Here is a 25576-nt window from a genome sequence, read left to right as displayed (position 1 = left end):
TTGTCTATCCCACAGGGGCAGAGGCATAAAATATTTCAGGAAAATGTCTGGAAGGAAGATGAAGACTTGATAGAATTGATCTATGTCAGTTAGTAAATTAAAAATTAGTAAAAGCCCACCATTGTCCAGTTTTAGAAGACAGTCTCCTCCAAGCCTCCCTCTGAACATGTTTTGAGGACCATCAATCCAGCAAACACTCTCATTTGTTTCCTGCAAAAGTTACCAAGGCACACGCATATCTCTGGGCTTCCCCAAGGTCACTCAGTTAATTATTGACATAGAAACTCACCTCCCAAAGAATCATAGTAATTTCCCACATCACCTGTCAGGGGTACGTATCAGGGATGAAGAAAATTCTGTGTGTGGCATGGGCCTGAGCTAAGCATGTCTGGTCAGAGTCCGAACGTGCCACAGACTTGAAAGCTTTCTAATCCACCTATGCACAGAAGAACAGAAGCTTGGGACTCCTTTCAAAAGTTGTTTCTGGGATTTAAAGACACATGCCTCTCTCCCATACACACACACAAACACGAAGCTGCCTGCACATCGTCCCCACCAGACACTGACTCTCAGACCCTCAGGCTTGAGGCCCAGGTGTGACTCTCTCTGGGCCTTTCTGCTGCCCAGTAAGGAACAGCCTGGGCTGGCTCCTCCGCTGACTCCCTCCTCCCAGCCAGAAACAGCTAATTGCCAGCTTCAGGCTGCCTCCAGCCCAGCCCTAATCGGCCTGATCTCCAGCGGCCACGCTGGGGCCGCGGCAGCTCCAGACCAGGCCCTGGCTGTGCTGAGTGGTGAGGGCATTCTTCCAAGGTAATGATTAAGCCGAGCACCTGGCAAGCTGGGAAGGTGAGCGCTATTCACACCTCGGCCAGGCTGAGGTGGCCTGGACTGGTTTGGGAAGGCAGGCCCAGGGTGCACAAGCCCAGAGCTGGCAGCCACAGCCTCCCGCTGGTCACGGGCAACCTGCAGCCTCTCGGGCCGGAGCTTCCACCACCCGCCCTGCTGGGACCCTGCCTCGCCCGGGCACCATGAAGCAGCAGGTGTTCTGGACGGGGCTGGAGTACACCTGCCGGCTCCTGGGCATCACCACCGCTGCAGGTAAGACCCTGCCTCCCCCTCCGGCCCCCGCGCATGGGGCACAGCACACAGGGCTGCCCAAGGGGCGGGCGCCGGCCATGGGGGGTGGGCAGAAACACCTGGCCACATCTTCACCTTCTTCCCCCAAACCCCAGAAACGGCTCTTCAGGGCAGTGGCAGATGCAGTGGGGTGAGCCTGGGGCTGGGGTCCAGGGGGCATGGTACAGAGTCTCGGCTTGGCCACCCGCCATCCATGTGACTTTGGGAACCCTCAGCATTGTCATCTGTGAAATGAGTTGAGGGCCGCCCCCCCTTCCTGGGGGCTGTTGCGAGGTGGATGGGGGAGACCTGAAGGTGAAAGTGTAAAGGGCCAGGCAAAGGTAAGAACCGGACTCCTCACTGTATGGGCATGGAAATGGTCAACGGAGTGCACCTTGTTTTATTCTAACCACAACCCACTTCACAGAGGGAAGCTACACTCGGAGATCCCAGGCTTCCCTTAAAGCACCATGGGTTTGGGGAAGAAACAGTTCCCCTTGCAGGGCTGCTGTTCCCCACCCAACCCGATCTGGGGGCTGCTTGGCTTGCTGGGAGGACAGATGGTTACAGAAGAACCTAAGTAGCTGTGACTCTGAGCTCTGCCTGCTCACTTCCCCAACTCAAACCTGGTCCTGAACCCGGTGCCCCCTGCATGGTCAGGACCTTTGCTGGGAAAGTGAGCAAGCAGCACTCTGAACCCCTAGCTCTGCGCCCCACTGAACTTTAAAGACCAGGAAGAGACACCCACTGCTGATCAAGTCCTTGTTTTCCCACTGCTGCTCACAATCTCACTGCTGATCAAGTCCTTGCCTTCCCACTACGACTCACAGTCTTATGCATGCATCTTGGCAAATGGGAAGCGGCCCCCAGCTGAGCTCAAACAGCGCTAGTCCCTGTCATTCACCGATGCATGACCTGGGGAAAGCCACCTGGGTGCTCTGGGTCGTGCTTTCTGGTCTTTATGATAAAGATAACTGGACCTGCTGGCCAGGTGTTTTGGAAGAGCAAGGATGCATGAACTGAGCATAGCTAAGTGGAACTGAGGATATAAGCCTCTTGAGAGAAGCCCTAGGACATACTTCAGAGCTCCAAGGGGATCTGTGTCATTCCCAAGGTAATATGCTAGCAAACAGACTTTTCTCGCATGTAACCCTGAGTTAGCACAGGGAGGGCTGTCGTCAATGGTCTAATCCCACCCATCCTGTTACAAAACAGAGCACTAAAGTTCAAATAGGGGTAGTGACCTTGCTCAAGGTCATGCTATAAGCCAGGGGGACAGCAGACCTGGAACCCTGATGCCTCGACTTTTTAAAAGGCCAGGACTCTGGCCAAAGAGCTCCTTCTTCCCAGGGTAAGAAGCCCTGTGCCCCAGGGGCACTAGAGGGTCCAGAATTGCTCTGCTGAGGGTTCTGGGTAAATGCACAAACGGAGGCCTCAGCTCCAACCTCTGCTGGAACCATCATGAGGCCTGGACCTGGAGGAAAGAGCCCCAGGCCACCGTCCCACCCAGCCTGGGGGAGGGATGGCCTGGACCTGGAGGAAAGAGCCCCAGGCCACCTTCCCACCCAGCCTAGGGGAGGGAGGCTGGAACCGCCATGAGGCCTGGACCTGGAGGAAGGAGCCCCAGGCCACCTTCCCACCCAGCCTGGGGGAGGGATGGCCTGGACCTGGAGGAAAGAGCCCCAGGCCACCTTCCCACCCAGCCTGGGGGAGGGATGGCCTGGACCTGGAGGAAAGAGCCCCAGGCCGCCTTCCCACCCAGCCTCGGGGAGGGAGGTTAACCTGAAGGGTTTCTGTGTCTGGGGCTCGACCCTCTACCACTGCTGGTCTGGTGGAGACCCTGCTGTCCTCTAAGCCTGGGTTTCCAAATATGTGAAATGCACCCCTTTCATCTGTCAGAAATCACAGTGACACTTCTCCCTGTCTTTGCCTGGAGGGGAGGCCTGGCTCCTGTTGGGAAGCTGTTTTAAGAGGTTTATTAACTTCTAATGGATTAGCTGCAGACAGTTTAAAAGTCTGATTTATCTCAGCCAGTGGAAGGGTCTGCAGCTACACACATATAGCACACACACACACACACACACACCACACACACACACCAACACACACACACATACACCCCCACACACACACACAAACTGCACCTCTGAACCACAACCCTTATCTCTTGCAGAAAGCCACTGTTAATGCAGAGGATGGGCCTCCCGCTTGGTTTTGATATAGGGTCCAGGTTAAATATAGGCCACCATATTGCTTTCTAATGTCCAGGCTTTCCAGAAATGGTGTTTTGGGGCTTTCTAGAGTGCTAGGAGCAGGTGGGAAGCTAGAAAGAGGGATGTTAGTTATCTTAGGAAAATCTCAAGTTTCTTTCAGCATGCCTGAACTGCTGACCTATTTCCAATGTGTAAGATCTGCAAATTCCTTATTCCCTTAAGCCTTTTTTTTTTTCTTGAAATCCTCTGCTGAGAGGTCCAGGCCTTGTGAATAGGACCATTGCTGCCAGAGGGGAGATCAGACTTGAGACAGAGGCTGTCACTTTGCAGAAACCCTGGGAAACCTAAGTAGCCCTGGGCCCCCTGTGCGAGGAGCCTGAGTTTCCTGGAAACTAGGAAAAGCGTGTGACCCAGGTCACCCGGAGTGTCACCTGCAGGGCCCAGGCAGCTCCTGATCCAGCAGCCCCTCCTGGGTTTCCCTTTCCCTCTGCAGAAGGATCTGAGGCTGTCAGCAGCTCGGAAGGTCCCCGGCCCTGGGGACACACACCAGGGTGGCAAGCCCAGCAGCTGTGGCCAACGCATGTCTTGTGCAGGGCTTCTTGGCTAAGCTCGCCTCTTATTCCCCACTCAGCCCCTCTAAATGAAGCTCCACTAGGCTGTCCAGGGGTCCCACAGGCCACTGCTGCCCCACCCCCGGCCAGCCCCACGAGTGCACAGAGTATTGCCACTGCCAAACGAGGGCACCCAGGCTTCGCAGATTTCACCCCAGACAGAAGCACTTTTAAAATCAGAAAATGAGACTGTTCTTGCCTGTGGATCAGTCGTAAGTTTCCCAGATCATCGCAGACCCACTTCTCCCCGTTTACCATGCGCTTGGCTAGCATCATTCATCGGTGCCCCTTCCCTGGCCATGGGAGGCACGGGGAGTCCCTCCTTTGCTGAGATGTGGCACCAGGCACTCAGCACATGTGACTGGTTGAGGCCACCCTACCAGCCTAGTGCCCCCACCACCGGTCCATCCTGACTAGGCACAGCCTCAGGCAGGTGCGGTCACGGTGAGAGTGGATAGAGTTACACTGAACAAAGGGAGGTCGACCAAACACTTCCTAACTCTAAAGACTGGCCTTCTTTTTCTCTGCAATATTACATGATCGATTTTATGGAATGAAAGATTTGTTAAATTCTATAGCACTTTACAACTTTCAAAAGTTTCACACACATGATTTCGTACAATTCCACAGTAACCCTTTGTGTTTCTTTTGCCTACTCCCCTATCGCCCTTCTGTCTCCCCCCTGGTGGCCATCCATTCGTTCTCTATGTTTGTAAAGTCACTGATATGGAATCCAGCTACTCACGCTCTGTCTTTGAATGATTACCAAGCATGTTTGACCAGCACCACCATGACTATCTCCAGCCAAACTCCCTCCTGGACCTCATCTGGGGACAGACAAATCTGCACACCTTTCCAGAGGGAATTATCACAGTAGGAACTTCCATGTATGTGTGCAAAGATACCTGACTGACAACAGACTCAAAAGTCAATTATTAATTAAAGTCACTGTCGCAGACCTACCAGTGTCCATGAGGACCCAGCGCTGAGCTAAATCTCATTTGACAAATGAGGAAGTGAAGGATTAGAATGTTCAGGTAATTTGGGAGAGGTTAAACAGCCAGTGAACAGCAGGTCTGGTCTTCCGGGTGGCGCAGTGGTAAAGAATCCGCCTGTAATTCAGGAAACATGGGTTTGATCCCTGGCTCAGGAAGATCCCCTGGAGGAGGGCATGACAAGCCACTCCAGTATTCTTGCCAGGAAAATCCTATGAACAGAGGAGCCTGGCGGGCTGCAGTCCACAGGGTTGCAAAGAGTCGGACATGACTTCACGACTGAGCACACTTGCACAGAGCGGGTCTGGTGTTGGAGCCCCAGTCTGCCCATCACCCCGCAGTGATGCAGCAGGACAAGAAGTCCGGAGTCCACCTAGGGTTCATTCAACTGGCAAACGTTGACTGAGTCCCCACTTTGTGCAAGGTAGGCACGTGGATTAAGATGGCATGACCTCTAGCCTGGAGAAGTGTGTCTGGGGGCTGTCCGCACACATCTCCCAAAAAGACACCACACGGCCAACAAGAAAATGAGCTGGCTTGAGACAAAGCCATTTTAAGCAAATCCTGCTGATCACAAATCAATGTGGGATCAACCTGGGGTCGCTTGGGAATTTTGTTCTGTTCCAGGTTCTTGACCCGTTAACCTCTTCTCTACATAAGCTACGGAGCTGCATTCCTGACAGCCCCATGCCTTGCACAGCCCATTCAAATGGAGACTTGGCTTATTAATATAGAGGATAAAGGAAGCATTTAAACCTAGATGTTCTCATTATTTTTTAAAGAGTACAGCAAATGCATAGTCTGACTTTAGTCCTATTTAAAGCCTTTGGAAGAAAAACAACTGATGCTTCTGAGACAATCATCTTGGGCCCTTCATTCTAATGTCCACCCTTCTTAAATGGATGTCCCTGTGGCCTTCCTTCTGCCACCTCGGGAAGCTTCACGCACTCCAACAGTCTGCAGGTGGATTTATTACCCAAGCAAGACCTTACTGTTTTCAGATCTTATAGGTGGATATAGACTGTTTTCCACTCTGATCGTCCCAATGAGCAAATGAAATATCCCCATCTTTGCTCCACCCTCCTACCATTAAGTGAAAGTGAAGTAGCTCAGTGGTGTCTCCAGGCTCCTCCATCCATGGGATTTTCCAGGCAAGAATACTGGAGTAGTTGCCATTTCCTTCTCCAGGAGATCTTCCTGACCCAAGGATTGAACCCAGGTCTCCTGCATTGGAGGCAGACGCTTTACCGTCTGAGCCACCAGGGAAGATGCTCCTACCATTGGGAGATAATAAATTTGGTCCAAGCATTTCTCTCTTTACTTCTTTATGCCTATGACCTCCTTATTAGGGGCTTCCCTGGTGGCTCAGACAGTAAAGAATCCTCCTGCAAAGCGGGAGACCCAGGCTCGATCCCTGAGTTGGGAAGGTTCCCTGGAGAGGGGAATGGTTACCCACTGCAGTATTCTTGCCTGGAGAATTCCATGGACAGAGAGGAGCCTGGTGAGCTACAGTCCATGGGGTCACAAAGAATCAGACACAACTGAGCCACAGACACTTTCACTTCACTTTCCTCCTCCTTGGAGTTAGAACAAAAAATCCAGAAGTCCACCTAAGACTCATTTATCTGGAAACCATTGGCTGAGTTCCCGCTTTGCACAGTGTGGACACACAGATGAGAATGGTGTGACCTCTAACCTAGAGACGTGTGTGATCTGACCAGGGGGACAAGCTAGTAAATACATATCCCAGTGCCTAACTCCGAAGCATAGTATTTGGGAGGGTGAATCTGTGTCCCTCTCTACCACTTACTAGACATATGACCTTAGCCATGTCACCTAGTCATTTTAAATGTCAGTTTTCTCATCTATGAAATAAGGATAACAAGTTCATCTGCCTTCTGGGGTCATGAGCATCCAAAGAAACAATGACTAGAGCAGCAACCTTCACGGCATGTAGAGTCTCACTCAGCACCGTCTAATTTTAGAGGGATGTATAGGATGTATGGACTGCACAGTGTGAGCTGTGGGATCTCCTTGCAGGATGGAAAAGAAAGATAGAGGAAAGGAATAAGCTAACATATGATCCTTGAGGCTAGAAAGGAAAAGGGGGCTATACTGTGAAAGCTCTCACCCTGAGTCATATTTTTCTTCACATTTTGAGCTTGGGCCATTGAGGTCACCCCACAGGACGCTGGTTATTCCTACACGATGTGTAGTGATGAAACCAGAGGAAAGATGGTAGTCTCATTATACTTTTCAAGGACTAACCGTTCTTTTAAGATTATTCTTTAGTCTGTGCAACCAACTGAAGAGAATTGTCATCAAGAAGGAAGGTAGCCAGAAACTAACAGCTGACACTGGGGCTGTCCCCAAGCCTTTCTAGCTTGCCACAGGCCTTGGTAAAGATCCGATTAAAAAAAAAAACAAAACATGGTATATGCAGCAAGAACAGAGAATAATTGGAGGCATGGTCATTGTTTCCTAATGCCAGGAAAGCTGCCATATGGAAGGTGAGTGAGCAGATACATTCTCTTGGAATACAAGAAAGCATAAGAATCAAATACTTGAGCCAAACACTTTGATTTGAAATCAAAACCTAGAAGAAATTTCTTTTGTGGGTTTCTACAAGAAGGATGTCATTCTGCATCCAGGTTAATATCGTCAGCAGTGTCAGTGAAAGTCCGTATGTCCCTCCGTGTAAACGATGTCACCGGCAAAAGGCAGTATATTGTCCCAGGTGGTGTCTTAACCTTGACTCTTATAGCCCTGAAGGAAGAGTTAATACTCTGCTACACAGCCCTTCCAGAAATTTGAAAAGGGGAAGATGGTTCGCAAGCTATTCTATGAACTGGCATTATTGTGTTGTCAAAACTAGATAAAGAAATCACAAGACCACTGGTGACCCAGTGGTTAAGACGCTACTTCCAGGGCAGGGGGCACGTGTTCAGTCCCTGACTGGGCACATGCCACATGGTGTAGCCAAAAAAAAAAAAATTTTTTTAAGGATACACACAAAGAAAATGATTCAAAAAGGTTAGACTTAAATGTAAAACCCAAGACTATAAAACTTCTAGACAATAGGATAAAGCCTTAGTGATGTGTTAGGCAGAGATGTTTTTAGGTACAATATCAAAAGTCCAATTCATAGAAGAACAAATTGATAAACTGCATAACTTCAAACTTAAAAACAGCACTCTTGAAAATATAATGTTAAAAGAATGAAAAATAAATCAACATAGACATGATGATAAATAAGTACATGAAAAAATATTCCACATCAGTAGTCATTAGGAAAACGCAAATCAAAACCACAGTGAGATACTACCACATACCTATCGGCAAGGCTAAAATTAAAAAGACTCACTATACCACATGCTGAAGTGTTGGCAAGGATGTGGAACTCTCATGCACCACTGATGGGAATTTAAGATGGTACACTCACTATGGAAATGGTTTGGCAGTTTCTTTAAAAATTAAACATACACCTACTGCGTGATCCAGGCGTTCTGCTTCCAGGTATTTATCCAAGAGAAAAGAAAGTCTATGTTCATACAAAGATTGTACATAAAGGCTCATAGTATCTTTATTTGTAATAGCCCAAACTAGAAACAACCCAAGTGACAATCAACAGATAAGTTTTAAACCAAAGTATATATCCACAGTACTCAGCCATAGAAAGGCATGAGCAACTGATACTATAATATGAATAAATCTCAGAATAATTATGATGAATGAAAGTAGATAGCAAAAAAGGAGTACATCTTGTACGATCCCATTTGTATAAACTTCCGTAAAATGCAAACTAATCGCGAGTGACAGAAAACAGATGAGTGTCTCCCTGGGAGTGGATGCGAGGGTGCCCAAGTGGCACTAGAGATTAAAAACCCACTTGCCAACGCAGGAGACTTAAGAGACGCAAGTTTGATCCCTGGGCTTGGAAGATCCCCTGAAGGAGGGCACAGAACCCACTCCAGTATTCTTGCCTGGAAAATGCCATGGACAGAGGAGACAGGGGTAGGCTACGTTCCACAGGGTCCCTAAGAGTCAGACACAACTGAAGTGACTTGGCAAGAACGTACGCAAGGGAGTGGATACAAAAGTGGGAGGGTAGGGTTACAAGACACGAGGAAGCCTCTGGGTGATACACACGCTCATTATCTTGAGTGGAGTGATGGTCTCCCTGGTGTATACATATAATAATACTTAGCAAGTTGCACATTTAAGCACATGCGGTTCACTGCATGTTAACTATGCCATGATAAAGCTGTTTTTAGTAGATGTGTCAGCTATCTATTGCCACAATAATGCTGTAAACCTTAGACATGCAGCCATAAGCTGTGTGTGTCTGCAAGGCATGCGGAATCTTGGTCCTTGGACCCAGGATCAAACCCACATCCCCAAGTGGAAGCAGTCTTGACCACTGGATGGCAAGAGAAGTCCCCAGAAATAAGCTTTTATTGTTTGCACATCTGGGCGAGGAGGCTAGGAGGCTCTGCTCATGCAGACTGAGTGTGCTCACCTCTGTGAGGATCAGACAGCTGTTGGTCCATCTACACTCACCTTGGCTGGGTTGATAAGGCCGCTCATGCTCCAGCAGGCTGGCAGAGACAGCCTATGATAACGGCAGGGGCACGAGAGGGTAGGTCCGGTTCCCAAGTCCGTTTCACATCTGTGCTTCCCTGTTACCTGACAATCCTGCTGTCCAAAGCAAGACACAGTGCTGAGCCCAGAATCAAGGGGTGAGGAAACAGACTTCTCTTTAGTGCAAGGGACTGCATTGGCATATAACAAAGGGTGTGGATCCCAAGGGGATGAAGACTGGGGAGGCATCACTGCAACCTGCCAAGGTGCTTTGGCCAACCTACAAGGCCAGACAAAATGGCTTCTTGGGTGGTCCACTGTAGTCTAAGACAGAGAATCTGGTAGAGAAAGAGGATCCTGTTGCCTTCAGGACATTCTGCCTAAGCAGGCATGTGAGTGTGATGGAGGGCACGAAGGACCACCCTGCACTCTAATCTCTTCTACTGAATATCTAAAATGTTCTTCTATAAAATCTTGGCCTCTTCTCATAGGTCTCTGAACCCTGGTTCCTAGGTGTCCGTTGAATGTCTCTCAACACCCGAGCAAACTTCCCCGCCATACTTAGAATCTGCCACAATTCCTTCTGAGTTAAGAAGCTTGCAACTACTCCCTTATTGTCTCATTGGATTCTTAGCAGCTAGTTCCTGCATCTCTGGGTTCTTAGAAATGGTGCAGATATAGCTTTCAGGTCTACAGTCAGCTGCGACCCCTTCTGAACCATCCCCAGCCGTTGCCGTCAGACCAGTGTTTCCCTACAGAGATGTCCCTACAGACATTAAGACCAGTAGGAGATATGCCATTGCTGTGGACGAAGAAAATCAATAAACACAACGCGGGGTGTTAAGAGGCACCTTCAGCAGCAGTGAGTACGACCTTCTCCCCCAACTCCCCAGGCATCCAGGGCCAAGGCCTGGCGTGGAAAGTCAGTTAGCACAGCCTCTAGTGACCTCTGAGGAGTGTCCTGCGTTCTCGCCAGGACACTGCACTGAGTGCAGTGAAGTCACTCAGTCGTGTCCAAATCTTTGTGACCCCACAGACTGTAGCTCACCAGGCTCCTCTGTCCACGGGATTCTCCAGGCAAGATTACTGGAGTGGGTTGCCTCTCCCTTCTCCAGAGGATCTTCCCAACCCAGGGATCAAACCCAAGTCTCCTCATTGCAGGCAGATCCTTTACTGTCCGAGCCTCCAGGGAAGCCTGCACTGAATGTGAGACAGGCGTCAAAACCCAACCCAGTGGCCGAGTCCAAACAGATAAGCTCCAACCAGCCATGACGCTGGCCCTGAAGCAAAGGAAGCAGAGGTCAGAATTTGTGGAGACAGCCTCTTGGCCGTTAACCTTAACCCAACCCAGACAGGCCCCAGCCTCAGGAGCACATGGCACTTAGCAGGATGCACAGAGAGGCTTACACGCGAGATGTAAAGGTAGATGGGGCTTTGGACCATTTATATCAGGTGAGACTGCAGAAGGGATCTGCAAGACAGGAAAATCAATGAGCAACATTTGTATACTGAGAAGAGCTCTTGAGCCACAATAAAAACATGTATTAATGGAAGGAAAGGATAAGAATAAACCCTCCCCTTCCCTCATGGCTACAGATAGGAATGCCCCACCTCTCCTAATAATGCTATTAACCATCAACTACATTTGCACAACACTCTATAATTTACTGAGGCTCATAGCCAGTTATCATGTTTTATGATCCCCATTTTCTGGAATAGGAAGCAGACAAGGGAGTTACCATTTGTGTGAGGAACCGGATGCTGCTTTTCTGATCAAGCCTCCCATTCTCTTTGCCGCAGCCCAGCACATCCACCCACACTTCTGTCCAACCACATTCTGGGACCAGAGCTTTGAGATGCCTGGAAATACGCTCTGCTGTGTGCCTGGCCCAGGCCTGCACCACAGGTGTAGAATCTCTGATCCCTGCTAAGGCTAATTAGAACAAACAGCTCAGGATGGCAACTCAGAAGAAAGCCCTGGCCTCTGGGAGAAGAAAATACTGTACTGAGGTTGGACACAGACCAGACAAGACGGAGAGAAATCAGAGGCCAGGGGATGAGATGAAGAGGCCAGGCTTGTCCACAGATGCTGATTATAACAAGACTCCAGGAAAGATGCCTCCCCAGGGACTGTGAGGGAACGTGAGATGGAGCGGTGGGACGGGCTGTGTTGGGGTGGGCTTGGAAAGTGGTTCTGTTGGGCTGGGACCAGGGCAAGAGGACCCTACAGGATGGGTGACCAGGAGGGACGGAAGGAGTCTAAGGCCCCTCAGTGGGAACGTGAAAGCCCACATACCACTCCACCCAGTACCCCTACCACCTGCAGCACGAAGAACGATGCAACTCAGGACCAAGTCTGGCCTGGGGCAAGTCTTCTTATGGAGACGTCGTCGTAATGAAGCCTTGATTCGGGAGGCATGATGGCACTCGTCCCCCATCTGCATCCTCAGCTCTTCTGTCCCCATCCCCAGCTCATGGCGAGAGCCGCAGCGTCATTTGTTGGGCTGAGTGGCTGACGTAGGTTGGCCCATTTACTCAGAGCCCTGCAAAACCACAGAAGATGAGATGGAAGCACAGTCTAGGAATAGCTGCTGGGAGACACCATGCAGCCTGGGCAGGCAGCAGCCAGGCAGAAGCAGGGTCAAGGCCACAAGCAGACAGATGGGCACAGAGAAAAGGAAAGACTTCCATGTGTCAGTATTGCCGCAGTGTCAGTGGTCTGCCTCTGAGAGCAGGAGCCCCAAAACTAGGAGGACCAAGCGGGGGAAAGACTTCGCATGTGTCAGTACTGCCGCCATGTCAGTGGTCTGCCTCTGAGAGCAGGAGCCCCAAAACTAGGAGGACCAAGCGGGGGAAAGACTTCGCATGTGTCAGTACTGCCGCAGTGTCAGTGGTCAGCCTCTGAGAGCATGAGCCCCAAAACTAGGAGGACCAAGCGGGGGAACCTTGGCCCCAGTGTCGAAGGGCCTTATAGGCCTCCCGTGAGAATCCCCTGTGGATCTCTTGGCCTGAGGGGTCATGCTCCCAACGCCGGCCCCCGCTCTCCTCCTCCAACCAAAGGCCATTCCTCGGTCCCTGGGCTTGCAAAGCTAGCATGTTTATTCTTGGTTGAGAGCTCTTAGAAGGGTGACCTCACTTCCCTTGCTCCAAAATGGGCTACCTGAAGGCTGGGAGAGCTGAACAGGCCAGAGTCAGAGGAGGAAGGAACTCATGTGTCTGGACCACCTGACGTCTCTCAGCACAAAACGCATTATTTTCCCCAATCCAAGCAACGACTCTGGGAGATATAACTAATTCTACACATTCCACACACGGCAAACCCAGACCAGATGGGCTAGGGAGGGCCTGTGCACTAAATCTCTTCAGTCATGTCTGACTCTCTGTGGCCCTATGGATCTAGCCCACCAGGCTCCTCTGTCCATGGGATTCTCCAGGCAAGAATACTGGAGTGGGTTGCCGTGCCTCCTCCAGGGGATCTTCCTGACCCAGGGATGGAACCTGCCTCTCTTATGTCTCCTGCATTAGCAGGTGGGTTCTTTATCGCTAGCGCCACCTGGGAAGCCCCGTGGGTTAACTATCCACAATTACCCACTCAGAACCAGGAACCCAACCCAACTCTTTTTCCTATTGTTATTCTCATTTTTTAAATTTTCTTTTTCTTTTTTGGCCTCACCGTGCAGCATGGCAGACCTTAGTTCTCCAACCAGTTCTCAAACCCACACCCCCTGCACTGGAAGTGCAGAATCTTAACCACTAGGGCGTGAGGGAAGTCCCTGTTACTCTCATTTTTCAAGCTACAAACAAGCACTGCCTCTAGAGTGTTCCTGAAATGCCCCTTTGACTACTGATGCTCTGTTTAAAGACATCAAAATAGCTCTCCATGTGCCAAAGGGGTGCAAGTTAGGGAAAGGGGCTGAGTTCCCAAGACCTTCTCCTGCCATCTGCTGGTCATCCACCAGGACCCCGTGCAAACGTACAAAGACCACAGAGGTGAATGAAGGCCCTGCCTCACCCCAGAGGTGAACAACCGTAAGAATCGCCCTGGGCAGACGGTCCCTTCCCCCAGGCCCTGGGTGGGAAGATCCTTACCTGGGCTGGGCTGTGTTCTTGTGCCAGAAATTGAGCACCTGTGATGTGCTTGGCTTTAATTAACTCACTGAGTCCTCAGAGAGATCAGCAGAACTATTAGCTGGCAAGTGTGAAACTGAAATGCGGGATCTGACTTAGACATCCATGACTGGCTGGCTGATTGGTTGGCTTTACTTACACTCTCTACACCTCCATCACCTCTTACATGAAATGAGGGTAACAGAGTACTCTCACATAAAACTGTTGTGAGGACTAAATAAGTTGTGTGGTACGCTAAGTCGCTTCAGTCGTGTCCGACTCTCTGTGACCCGATGGACTGTACTCCACCAGGCTCCTCCGTCCATGGGATTCTCCAGGCAAGAATCCTGGAGTGGGTTTGCCATTCTCTTCTCCAGGGGATCTTCCTGACCTAGAGGCACTTGGGAAGCCCCTTAAATAAGTTAATAAATGCAAATGCTGGAAACAGGACAGAAAACATAGTGAAAACTAAATACATGAATATTTGTTGCATCACACACACACACTGCCTCACACACACACACACACACACACTGCCTCACACACACACACACACACAGGTCCGCAGTGGAAACCAGGAAATGGTCCATTGCCTGGAGCTAGAATTCTCAGTTTTGGTTTGTAGGTCCTTCACTTTCTAGATGCGTCCTTGGGAGAACCACACAGGTCACTGAGCCTCATCTCCACCTCTGTAGAAGGGGGCACGTGGAGCTCCCTGAGTCATGGGGCCCTGGGGGGAAGCAGAGCGTGTACACGCATTGTAAGTAATCCACTGAGTGCTCCACAGGTCATGTTGACACTGCAGAGGGTCATGACGCTTCAGGGCATCCCTGACCCTTAACCTGGGACAAGCCAGAAGTCAGTTACACTTGACGAGGACACAGGTGTGGTGTTCTCCACCGCCCTGGCCCTCAAGCACAGGGCGCACCAGAACCCAATCCCTAAGGATACACTGGTATCCCCTTCCTAGATGGACGAGCTCTGTCCCCTTCTCCCTAAAGTACTTCTGCATCCCACCGCGAAGTGAGGGGTGGAGGGCTAGCGGCTGAGAGACTGAACCCTGCGTGTCAAAAGTCAGAATTCCTGCAGTGGATCGAGAGCTCAGGTGGCCCAAGCATGGGAGCTTACACAGGGAATCCACCAGCGGAGGGAAGACGCACCAGTGCCCAGGGAAGCCGCCCCCAGTGCAGCAGAGACAAAGGGCCACACGCCAGCAGCTAAGAGCAGCAGCCCGGCCCTCACTCTCTGGGGGGCAGCGAGGTGAAGCCACAACTTTGCAAATACCAGTGTGGGTCATCAGAGCCTACAGAGAGAAATGTAGGGTGCATGGGCTGTAACATGGGATGCAGGGACTGTAATAGGGTGCATGGACTGTACTCAGGTAGGGCCAGAAAGAGATCTGATCCATGGGTCACTACGGTGGGAAGAACGTCTCCAGACAACCTGTATGCTGTCTGTGGCGTGTGTCCTTCCTCGGGCAAATGGGTTGGCGCCACGGCTGGTTGAGTGAAGCCATGAGAGTGAGGAGACAGCCAGGACCCAGCAAGTCCACAGAGCTGGGTCTGAGATGGATTCATCCCGGACAAATGGGAGTTCAAGTATTTGAGCACAAACACCAACTGCCAAGAAAAGGGAGGAGGCGAGACGAGGCTGAGCCGCATCTTGTGTCTGAGCAAAACTCCAGGGACTTCATCAGCACTGGGTCCAAAACGATGAGCCAAGAGCGTTCAATACAGCGGCCAAGCCAGCAAGTGAGAACGAGGCCATGAACACAGCAAGAACAGTGATCTGGGCAAGGGAACGAGGTGGGGGCGGGTCCCACGGCCAAGCGCCGAGGCCCAGACACACAGCACCCATGGGTCTACAGGATGGTGAAGGCCCTTGAAGCCACTCCACATGGAGGGCAGCTGAGGAGCCTGGGGCTCGGGGCCTGTCTGTGGGCTGTTTCAGGGGGCACTCGGGGTGGCAGCGTGACCAGTGTGGAAGAGGACGGGCATCTTCTCTGGGGAGGCTGGATTAAAAAGCCTCTGGGCTTATGCATAAATGCCCTCCCATTCCCAGAGACCAATCCGGAAGTTTCCTTGCCCTCCTTCCCAGCCATAGCTCCCTGTGCCACATGGAGAAGAGATCCCCTGACTCCCTGTGCCCAGGAGATGGCTCACTCCATGGCCAAGGAGCCTCCGCAAGGCAGTGCCATGGCTGGAGCCCCCAGGCCCACACTTCCCTCCTCTTCCTCCTCCCTTAGTGCTGATCGGCGTGGGCACTGAGACCTTCCTCCGGGGAGAGTTCAAGAGCCTGGCTTTCTACCTGCTGTGAGTATGTGTGCATGGGCCCCTCCCTGCCAGTATGTTCTAGTCCAGCTTACCCCAATCCTTCTGCAGAGATTCACCTGCAGCACCTCCCCGCATCCCACACGAGCTCCACTCTGTACCAAAGGCGAGAGGAGTATCAGGGGCTTCTGGAATATCCTCGTGTTTGGAAAGGACTTTAGACAGATCATCCCATAAACCAACCAGTCAGCATTCCATCCATCCACCCCCCCATCCACCCACCCTTCCACCTACCCGTCCATCTCTCCACCCACCCACTCCTCCACCTACTCATCCATACATCCATCTGTCCATCTCATCAATCATTTCCTTATTCAGCAAACATTAAGCAAGCTCTTTTTTTAGAGAGATGGGAATCAGTTCAAAGGACTCTCCATTTGAGCTCCTCTATATGCCAGGCACAGTTAAATGTTTTATTTATGTTATGTCCTTTACCTTTGACAGAGTTATAGAGGAAGTGCACATTATACAGTCTGCTTTGCAAATTAAAAGAATTCAGAGGAGTAAGCAGCTCAGCCCACATCACCAAGCCCAAGACCAGCAGGGCCCAGATTGATCCACCCGGGGCCCCTTAGTTTCTCAACCTCAGCCTTTCTCTTCTGCCAGATGCCTCTGCAAACGCCCCCTAGTGGGAAAAAAAAACCTGTGCGGGGTGAGGAGAGCCTGGGGTCCCTTCCCCGCCGGTCCTGACAGCCCAGCTTCTCAGCAGGCCACCTTGAGGGACCACCATCTGCCTGCAGCATCACCAGGCTGCATCCCCCGCCCCACCTGCTCGCAGCCACACCTGCCCGCATCACTGTGCCCTGGTCTGTGTCCTAAGGAGCCCTCCCCAGGGCTGCTCCTCAGGGCACCCTCCTTGGTTTGCAGTTAATACATGGATCACACCCATCAGCTCCCAATCCCATCCTACCCTTCCGGTCCGTCTCCACTCTACCACTCCAGCCACTTAAGACTAGGTCCCTCTGACAATCTTCAGTGGATCCCACAGCCTCCAGCCCACACTCCTTTGTCATCCTCTGGCCTCTTCCTTATTTCTTATCCCTCAGTTTATACCCCAGGAACTTCTGAGTCTTTCTCAAACTCACCCATGTCACCACCCCTCTAAGCCGTTACTCCATTCTGTAGAGCACAAGAGCACCTTCCCAGTCACTCCAGCATTCCCAGAGCATGGCATTTTTCCCTGCATGCCTCCCGAGCCTGGAGCCCCCACCAGACAGAGTGGCTTTCCCTGGCTCCGAAGGCCCTCCCTGGCTCACTGAGCCTGTCCCCAGCCACTGTGCACAGTCCTCCCGGAGCCCAGAAGCAGAGCAGGCCTTCCTCCTGTCCACATGGCTGCCTCGCTCACCCACAGTCCTGGTGACCCTGGGTGGATGGATGTGCCTGCCAGCGTCCCAGCAGCAGTGTGGGGTCAAGGTGGTCCCGCCGGCCTGTGGGTCCCTCACCGCCCTCTGGGCCCCGGCCTCCACCCCACGCCCACAGCTAAGGCCCAGCGCAGCCCAGCACAGGGCCTGGCATCCAGGCAGCTCCTAGTGGCTGTTGGCTGGATGGCAGGATTCAGTCAAGAAACTCCCGGTCAGTTGTTCAGCTATGCACAGAAGCCCAGGAGGCCAGGGCGCTGTGAGGACGCTCCCAAGGAATGTGAAGAGCGTGTCTGGCCTCCCTCACCTGTCTCCACACAGCTTTACAGGAGCCGCCGTCTCCGTGAGCGAAGGGGCCTACTTTGTGGCTCAGCTGCTGTCTGTCTGCTTCCAGTAAGTAGCCGCTGGAGCTCCCCCAACACCTCCTTCCCAAACACCCCAGAGGCCTCCACCTGCGAGCACACATCTGCGAAGTGTTCCGCTCCTGGAGCAGCGGGGGATGGTTCCCTGCCGACCCTGCAGTGAGCCCCAGCCCAGACTTGGGCTCAGGCTCATGGGGCTCAGTGGCCCCCTTTACCCTTCCCCCAGCCAGGGAGTGGACTGACACACCCATCACGGGCTGACCCCACCCAGAGTCCCCTTGCAGAGTCATCCTCATCCTCCGGAAACAGCCGGTCACCATACCTGCCAGCAACCAGGGGGCAGAACCCCACAGAAGGCCAGCTTGGAGCACGCAGAGCTGGGTTTGAGAACTGACTCTGCCTCCTGCCAGGACGCAGGGACGAGGCCAGGCCTTGGCCTCCAGGCCCACTTGTGGGGAGGACGGCCGAGCTGGCAGGGGCGGGGAGGCCGCCGGCCGCACCTGCGCTCAGCTCACGGAGGCCGTCGCCAGTGTGGCCGAGGAGCAGTGCTGGGTCGCGTCCCCAGGACCTACAGGGCTGGCTCCCTAGGTGGTCAGCGTGAGGAGCCAGGCTTCAATCCAGCTGTCCTGGCATCTTGCAAGGCCACTGGCTGCCCCCAGGGGCACTAGCCCTGAGGCAGAAGCCTTCCCCCATTCCTGCGGAACACCACTGCTAAGGGACCCTTGCAGCTTCTGGGGGCAGGGGAGGGTGCTGCCCTCACCCTAAGGGGCGCGTTACCCTCTCTGGACTTCCTCCATCCCCACCCTGGGTTTGTAGCAAAATGATGACCACCAGGGGGCGCCAATGGACCACGGCAGAAGGCTCTGGTCCCACGTAACCCGCCACCCCGTGCAAGCCTGGGCTGTGTGCGACGCCGGCTTCAGGCCGCGTCAGAGGTGAAGGAGGTGGAGCTAAACGCAAACACTGACTTCCTCTGCAACTTGGCGGGAGCATCCTCAAGGAAACCTGCGCAGCATCAGACCGCCAGGCCCGTGGGGTCCCTGCTGCCGGTTAACAGAGAAGCCCCTCCAGGCCGATGCCACCTCAGGTCTAGGCAAGGCCCTTTGAGCGGGGAGCAGCTGGATTCCAGCCCGGTCGCCCATGTGTCGAGGACAGCGCACAGCCCTCCAACCGTCCCAGCCAGGGGTCCGCTGGGCTGCACGCCGTCCCCACCACACTGGGGACTTCAGGGAGCCCCTGAGACTCCTCCTCTCTTCCCACCGCCTTTGCAGCCTCCTGAGAGCATTAGCTTCCTCCCGCTAGACCAGACAGCTGTGGCTGCACGGCCTTTCAGAAAAACTGTTGGAGACCCTCTGGAGGCTCAGGCAAGGTCCCCTAACTGAAACCCACAGTGAGGAGTTCACGTCCTGGGAGGAACTCAACCAGGGGCCGCTGCAGAGAACACTGCCATAACGGAACCCAACCCCAGACTCAGGGCTTTTTACACTGCGGGGACTTTTCCGGGCGCCTCCCTACTTCCTGCCAATCCTGGACTTCCTCCCCGCAGGTGCCAACCAGGGTCCCTGGCCTACAGAGCAAGAGAGAAGGCCCGCTGGCTGGGCTGCTTCCAGAGGTTCCTGGCCTACATGCTGCTCTCGGTGGCCTGCTTCCTCCACCCTGTCCTGGTCTGGCATGTGACCATCCCAGGTAGGAGCTCCAGGAGGTAGTGGAGGCAGGCAGACTCCGGCCGAGGGGAGGCTCTGAGCAGGAGGGTCTGAACCCCCTCTCATGGGCCTCCAGTGATGCCGGCTCTAGGCCCCCACTGGCCTCTTTCTGGCATAGATCGCAAGGATCAGGAATTGATCAAGAGGCAGGAACATCCCAGGAAACGCATTTTTCCTGCAAATGTCCAGAGGTTATACCCACAAAAGCGAACTGACCTTTTCTCCAATTCCTGTGTGTGATCTGAGCTTTCAGAGGGAGCGAGATGATCACTTCTCCATCCAAACCCTTGTGTCTCCTTAGCCCCTACCCATTCAGGTCCAAACTCCTCAGCCTGGTTTGAAAGGCACACTAAATGGGACCCCCAAAGGCCCTCAAACCCCTCTTCTTATCCCTCTACTCACCCTGCTAGCCAGCCCAGTTTTCTGACCTCAGAAGCCAGAAATGGATGCTTCTACCTCCTGGGTTTCAGTGATGACTTTTTCTGCTGGGACACTTCTCTCTCCTCCCTAGCTGTGAAAATTGCACCCCTCCTCAATACCCATCTAAAATGCCATCTAAAATTCCTGGCATTTGAACCCCTTTGGAAACGAGGTTCAAAGGCAGAGCCTCCTCTCAGGGCCACTCCAGGCAGCCTTCAGTAGAGTCAGACTCAGCACTGCCACGGTCAGAGTGAGCCACAACCTCCTACCTTTACAGAGGGTGAGATACACAGGCGGCTCCGGCCCTGGCAGGCAGGAGAGCCACCTTCACGCCTTCCTCTGGACATAGAGGGGCTCCCAGCAGGAGACAGGGGGCCTCTGGCCTGGAGGCTGCGTGAGGGGCCAGGGAACACTGTGGCGGCTGCACCCAAAGGGCTTTGCAACTCCCTGTGTTTACTGGAGGCAGGTGGTAGTAAAGGAGGTTGTCCCCACTCCCAGGAATAGAAGGCAGCTCTGATCCAACCTAGAGTCCAGGTTGCTGAAGGCATTGCAGGTCCAGACACAGCAAGCCATCCCTGAGAGGGAGGCCGAGCACAGTGCAGGGAGGACAGGCAGGAACAGCACAAGGATCCACTTCCTGCACCAAGAGGGCCTCAGGCACAGGGCCTCCTGGCTAATGGTCACGGTGAAGACCCCAGCACAGGCTGGCCCCGCTGACATCCCCCGCTGGCCAGGCAGCAGCCTGCCACAGGGTCTGATGTGGGTGTGTGAGGACAAGTTAGGTGTGTGGGCTGGAGCTCTGGGGGCCTAAGTGTGGCTGCGCAGGCCACCTGCGCAGGGACGGTGGGCATCTGGCTTTTCTCGAGGATGTGTCCAGCATCCTGACCTCCCAGATCTCTTCCAGGCTCTATGCTCATCATCACCGGTCTGGCCTACTTCCTGCTGAGCAAGCGGAAAAAGAGCAAACCTGCAGCAGAAGTGCTGGCCCCTCCTGAGCAGTACACAGACCCCTCCAGCAGCGTGGTGAGCACCACCGGTTCTGGGGACACCGAGCAGACCTACACCTTCCACGGAGCCCTCAAGGAGGGACCTGGCTCCCTCTTCATCCACATGAAGAGCATCCTGAAGGGGACGAGGAAGCCCAGTGCGCTCCAGCACCCAGACACACCGACGGAGCTGCCTCTGGAGCCAGCTGGCTCGCTGGCCAAGAAGCAGGTGCAGTTTGAGGACAGCGTGGTGAGAATCAGCCCGGCCCTGGCAGAAGGCCCGGATGATGGGGACAGCGAGCCGGAGGAGACCACCTCTGACACCACCCCCATCATCCCGCCCCCCTAGACCCCACTCTTCCTCTCTGCCCTTGCGAGCCCCGGCCTCTTCTGAGCTGCTTTTTCCAGGCTAGGGGATGCTCAGCAAGGAGTCTGCATAGATAGATGGTCCTTCCAGGAATTTCCTGGTGTCCAGGGCCCCTCGGGGGAGCTCAGAGTCTTCACCGGTCAGCTCTTCAGGGGTTACCAGACATCCTCATGGTGGCTGGGCCTCTGGGGCCACTGGGCAGCAGGACAGGTCCTGTGGAGACCGTGGGGGCAGCACAGATGATGCTCACGCTGCCTCGAGCCCTCACGGGTTCCTCCCTCCTGGACCCAAGCCGGAGAAGTCCTGGTGCTTCCCTGAAGGACAGTATCACTCCCACCTCACACAAGGCATCAGCCCAGACGTCCTGGGGCTTCTTTGGCTCCTGACACCGGATCCTACACTCTACACTGGCATGGCCCAGCTCCTCTCTGATGGCACACCTCAGCTCTGCAGGCCCAGCAGTGCTCTGGCAGCTCATACATCTCAAAGGCAGGTGCTGACGACTTCTGTGGTCCCAAACTCCAACTGAGAGTATTCAGGACGGGAAGCGGGGAAGGAAGGCAAGCTGGCAAACCCCCAGGGTGGGAGCAGCACCGAGCAGTAGGCCGCATTCTCTGCGTGCTCCAGTGCTGGCGCCCGGCAGCAGAAGTCACAGAGCCACTCAGGGAGACAATGCAGCTCTGTGCTCACTGCAGGGAGAGCTGGGCTGGGAGAGCGATGCTCATTCCAGAAGCATCACTGAGGGCTCCCCGTATCCCCACCACATGGGTTCTCAAGATTCCAAGCAGATGATGTAAACTAAAAGAGACTGTGAGCCGACAGTCTTCAGTCATGAATGCCAACATACAGGACAAAAAGCCTGCTGTGTGCAGGGGCCACACAGGTGGTGTCTTGCAGACTCACACAGCTTGGAGACACGGCTCTGGCCTGCTTGCTGACTGGTAGCAGAAGAGGTGAGAAATGTATGCTTGTTCAAAATGGGAGAGAAGGAAGGAAGAGCAGGAGAAAGAGGGAGGATAGGGGAGTGGGCAGGCAACAGCCCAGCTCTGCACCTCAGGGCCACGGAAATGACAGTCAACCCAGAATGCACAAATAAAGTTGAATCAAATATTCAGTTAAGGAAACTGCAATATATATTTCTAAAAAGTGTTCTGCTCCTTCGGGTGGTTGCAAGGCAGAACAGACGTGTTATTCTTCATAAGCAATCTTAATTAATGAGCAGTTACCTTATAATGCTTCCCCATTCGTGTGTGTGAGCAAACACTAGGCTTCTGCAGAATAAACCTTAGAGCACCTGCTTTGAGGTTTAGGTAAGAAACATGTGCTTATTCTTGTACACTTTTCCACATTTCCTACAGGTTATTTCACAAATGTACGGAAATAGCCAACCAGAAGCTGGCATCAGTGTGGTGCCTAAACGCAGCAAGTGTCCCAAACAAGTAGACTCCTTCCGGGGCGGGGAGGGGAATAGTTCTTCTGTAAAACCAAGTGAGAAAGGATACTCTCATGAGCCCTCAAAGGTGGAGGCTGCAGAGTTGTTTCTTTAGCCGCCACTAAGGAGGAACTTCAGGAGTCACTGTCTGGGGAGAATGAGTAATATGGATCGTGGGGATGTGTAGGCAGGGATTGTGCTGGATTTGTAATGGGCCAGGGTTCTCAGGCTGGCCTGCTGTGCACCCAGGGTGCCCAAGTGGGAAGGAGTTAAGGTCCCCACCTGTCTTGGGGGGCTGGGGCAGAGGTGATAGGCAGAGACACCCTCACTGCACAGGCCTCTAGGGAACACAACGCTCCTGCCCCATTCCCAGCCCAAGTCAGCTGAGCTAGATCCATGACTCGGTCTCAGTAAGCAGCTGGGAAGCACATCTCAGAGCCTTCAGACCCCTCAGTTTATTAAGAGATGTTTAATAAGATGTTTAATAAGATGTTTAATAAGAGATGTCTGCTATGGCACTGTCCGCGAGGTGGGCACTGGGGGGTCCGGGTGATATTCTGAAACCTCTAGGTCTCCTGGTGGGGTTCCCTGGTGATTCAGACAGTAAAGAATCTGTGTGCAATGCAGGACACCTGGATTTGATCTCTGGGTCAGGAAGATCCCCTGGAGAAGGGAATGGCTACCCACTCCAGTATTCTTGCCTGGAGAATTCCACGAACAGAGGAGCCTAGCAGGCTACAGTCCATGGGGTTGCAAAGAGTCAGACATGACTGAGCGACTAAACACTAGCACACTAAGGCTTCCTGGTGCCTGCAGTCAGAAAGGGAATCTGCTGGGAATGGAGCATTGGGGGCTCAGGTGACCATGAGCTCACCCAGGTTAATAAGGCAAAGTTCTTCAACACTCTTCTTGCTGACCCCACCCCCCCTCCAAAACAGGCTTGGTGAGGTCATTCAATAGCCCAGAGCCCTCATCTCTGTCCACAGACCAGGCAAGAAAGCAGCACCTTCCTCAAAAGCAGGCAATCACCACGTCCCCATTTGATTCTCAGTCCAAAACACTAACCCGCATCCTTATCTACTGCCGTCCTTACAAAGATGTCCTGACTTCCATCTCACTGAGAGACAAAGACGAGAAGGGCTGACCTTGCAGCAGCCTGCCCCACTTTCTCAGCAGAAGGCAGAGCAGATGTAGCGTAGATGTCTAGGAACTGTTGGAAGTGGAGCACTGGGCTGAGGTGGGGAGTGGGATGGGGGTGGTTCTTAAATCTGCCCTTAACACATTGACTGACTTCCGCCAAGCTCTTCACCTCTCTGGTTCCAGGTTCCCCTATTAAGTAGGAATAACAGCACTTCTCTCAGAATAGGTGCAGAGTCTTCCAAGAAAGATGGGGAAAGTGCTTTTTCAGATTACATATCACCCAAGTCAGTGTGAGTGCTTGTTGCTGTGGGGCCTCGCAGTGAGAGAACATCAACAAGGCTTGTCTCCAGGGCAAGGCCAATGCAGGTCGCAGCTGCAGATTCCAGGGCTTGAGCCTGGAGAGGGTGCAGACACCACACTCCAGCTTCAGCAGAGAGTCAAAGCAGACCCCCAGTAATGAGGAGTCATGCTCTGGGGTCGGTGGGGGTGGGGGTGACCTAGTATTCTAGTCTCTCTCCCATCAGTACTAAAGGATTATTTTTTAATTTTTAAAATATGTTTATTGAGATATAGTTCAAGTACCACACAATTCACCAAAGTGTATAATTGAATGTTCTTTGTTATATTCATAATCGGGTTTACTACAAACTAAGATAATGCATATTCATCACCCCTACAAAACGTCTGTTACTCGTTAGCAATTATTCCCCACCCTACTCCACTCCTACCCTAAGCAACCACAATCTACTTTCTGTCTTTTTAGGTTTTCCTATTTTGGACATTCCATGCAAACGGAATCATATGCTATGTGGTCTTTTGTGACTAGCTTTAGTCACTTAGCATAGTGTTCGCAAGGTTCGTCCATGTCGTACCACGTGTTTCACTCTATTCCTTCCGTGGCTGAACGCTCTTATATGGAGGTTCAGCTTGCACTCATCTCCTGATGGGCTTTTCATTGTTTCCATTTTGTGCCTGTTATGAATAATGCTGCTGTGAACATCCTCAGGTACAAGTTTTAGGGTGAGCATGTATTTTCATTTCCCTGATACATACCCAGCTGTGGAATTGCTTGGTTAAGTGGTAAATCTATGTTTAACATCTTGAGAAACTGCCAAACTCTCTTGCAAAGGGGCTGCATCACTTTACCCTCCCATCAACAGTGTGTGAGGGTTCTGATTCCTCCATATTCTCACCTACACTTGTTATTGTCTGATTTCTTTTATTATAGTCATTCATTAATTATGGTTTTGATATGCATTTACTTAATTCCTAGTGGCTTGGGGCAAGTTTCCATGTAATTATTGACCATTTCTGTACCTTCTTTGAGAAACACCCACCCAAATGGTTTGCCCGTTTTTTAACTGGACTATTTGTCTTTTTATTTTGATTGTAAGAAACGAACTTTTAATATATTATGGATACTAGAATTTTATCAGGTATGAAATGTCAAATATTTTCTCCTACTCTGTGGATTGCCTTTTCTCTTTCTTGAAGTGTCTTTTGAAGCCTTTTCTCTTTCTTGCCTGATTTTCCTAGCTACCACCACCAGTACAACATTGACTAGAGTAAAAGCAGACATCTTTATCTTGTTCCTGAGTTGTAGAGAAAGCAATCTTTCACCATCAAGTATGATGTTAATTCAGTTTTTTGTAGATGTCTTTACAAGGTTGAAGAAGTTTCTTTCTATTTCCAAGTTGTTGAATGATTTTATCATGAAAGGTTAGTGGATTTATCAAATGCTTGAGGGAAAACTGTAATGTAAAGTGAGAATTGGAGGGAGAGGGCCCCCCTGTGTTATCAGCCATTTAGCCATCCTTGCCCAGAGTGGACTACAGGTACCTGGAGTAATATCCAA

The 25576-nt window shown here is 52.3% G+C and overlaps 1 protein-coding gene across 2 annotated transcripts; it reads left to right on the top strand.

Annotated features, from left to right (window-relative positions):
- Window positions 1-703: 703 nt before the first annotated feature.
- Window positions 704-25153, top strand: TMEM72 (transmembrane protein 72). 2 transcript variants are annotated; one of them, XM_027530753.1, is made up of 5 exons: window positions 704-1098; window positions 15869-15935; window positions 17633-17704; window positions 19220-19359; window positions 20701-25153. In XM_027530753.1, exons 1-5 carry the CDS (start codon window positions 1029-1031, stop codon window positions 21129-21131), a joined length of 780 nt encoding a protein of 259 aa, XP_027386554.1. In that variant the 5' UTR covers window positions 704-1028; the 3' UTR covers window positions 21132-25153. The 2 variants fall into 2 exon arrangements, with proteins under 2 accessions (XP_027386554.1, XP_027386555.1); XM_027530754.1 differs by lacking the exon at window positions 704-1098 and having other exon boundaries at window positions 15875-15939; window positions 20701-22268.
- The last annotated feature ends 423 nt before the right edge of the window (window positions 25154-25576 follow it).

The sequence above is a fragment of the Bos indicus x Bos taurus genome, chromosome 28 (assembly GCF_003369695.1).
Source record: "Bos indicus x Bos taurus breed Angus x Brahman F1 hybrid chromosome 28, Bos_hybrid_MaternalHap_v2.0, whole genome shotgun sequence".
Classification (NCBI taxonomy): domain Eukaryota; kingdom Metazoa; phylum Chordata; class Mammalia; order Artiodactyla; family Bovidae; genus Bos; species Bos indicus x Bos taurus.
Note: the sequence above shows the minus strand (reverse complement) of the source record. Positions and strands in the feature narration are given on the sequence as shown.

Coding starts and splice junctions, on each gene's coding strand:
- TMEM72 (XM_027530753.1), top strand. CDS start 1,029: ATGAAGCAGCAGGTGTTCTGGACGGGGCTGGAGTACACCTGCCGGCTC. Junction 15,936..17,632: donor AGCCTGGCTTTCTACCTGCT/GTGAGTATGTGT, acceptor GTCTCCACACAG/CTTTACAGGAGCCGCCGTCT. Junction 19,360..20,700: donor CTGGCATGTGACCATCCCAG/GTAGGAGCTCCA, acceptor GATCTCTTCCAG/GCTCTATGCTCATCATCACC.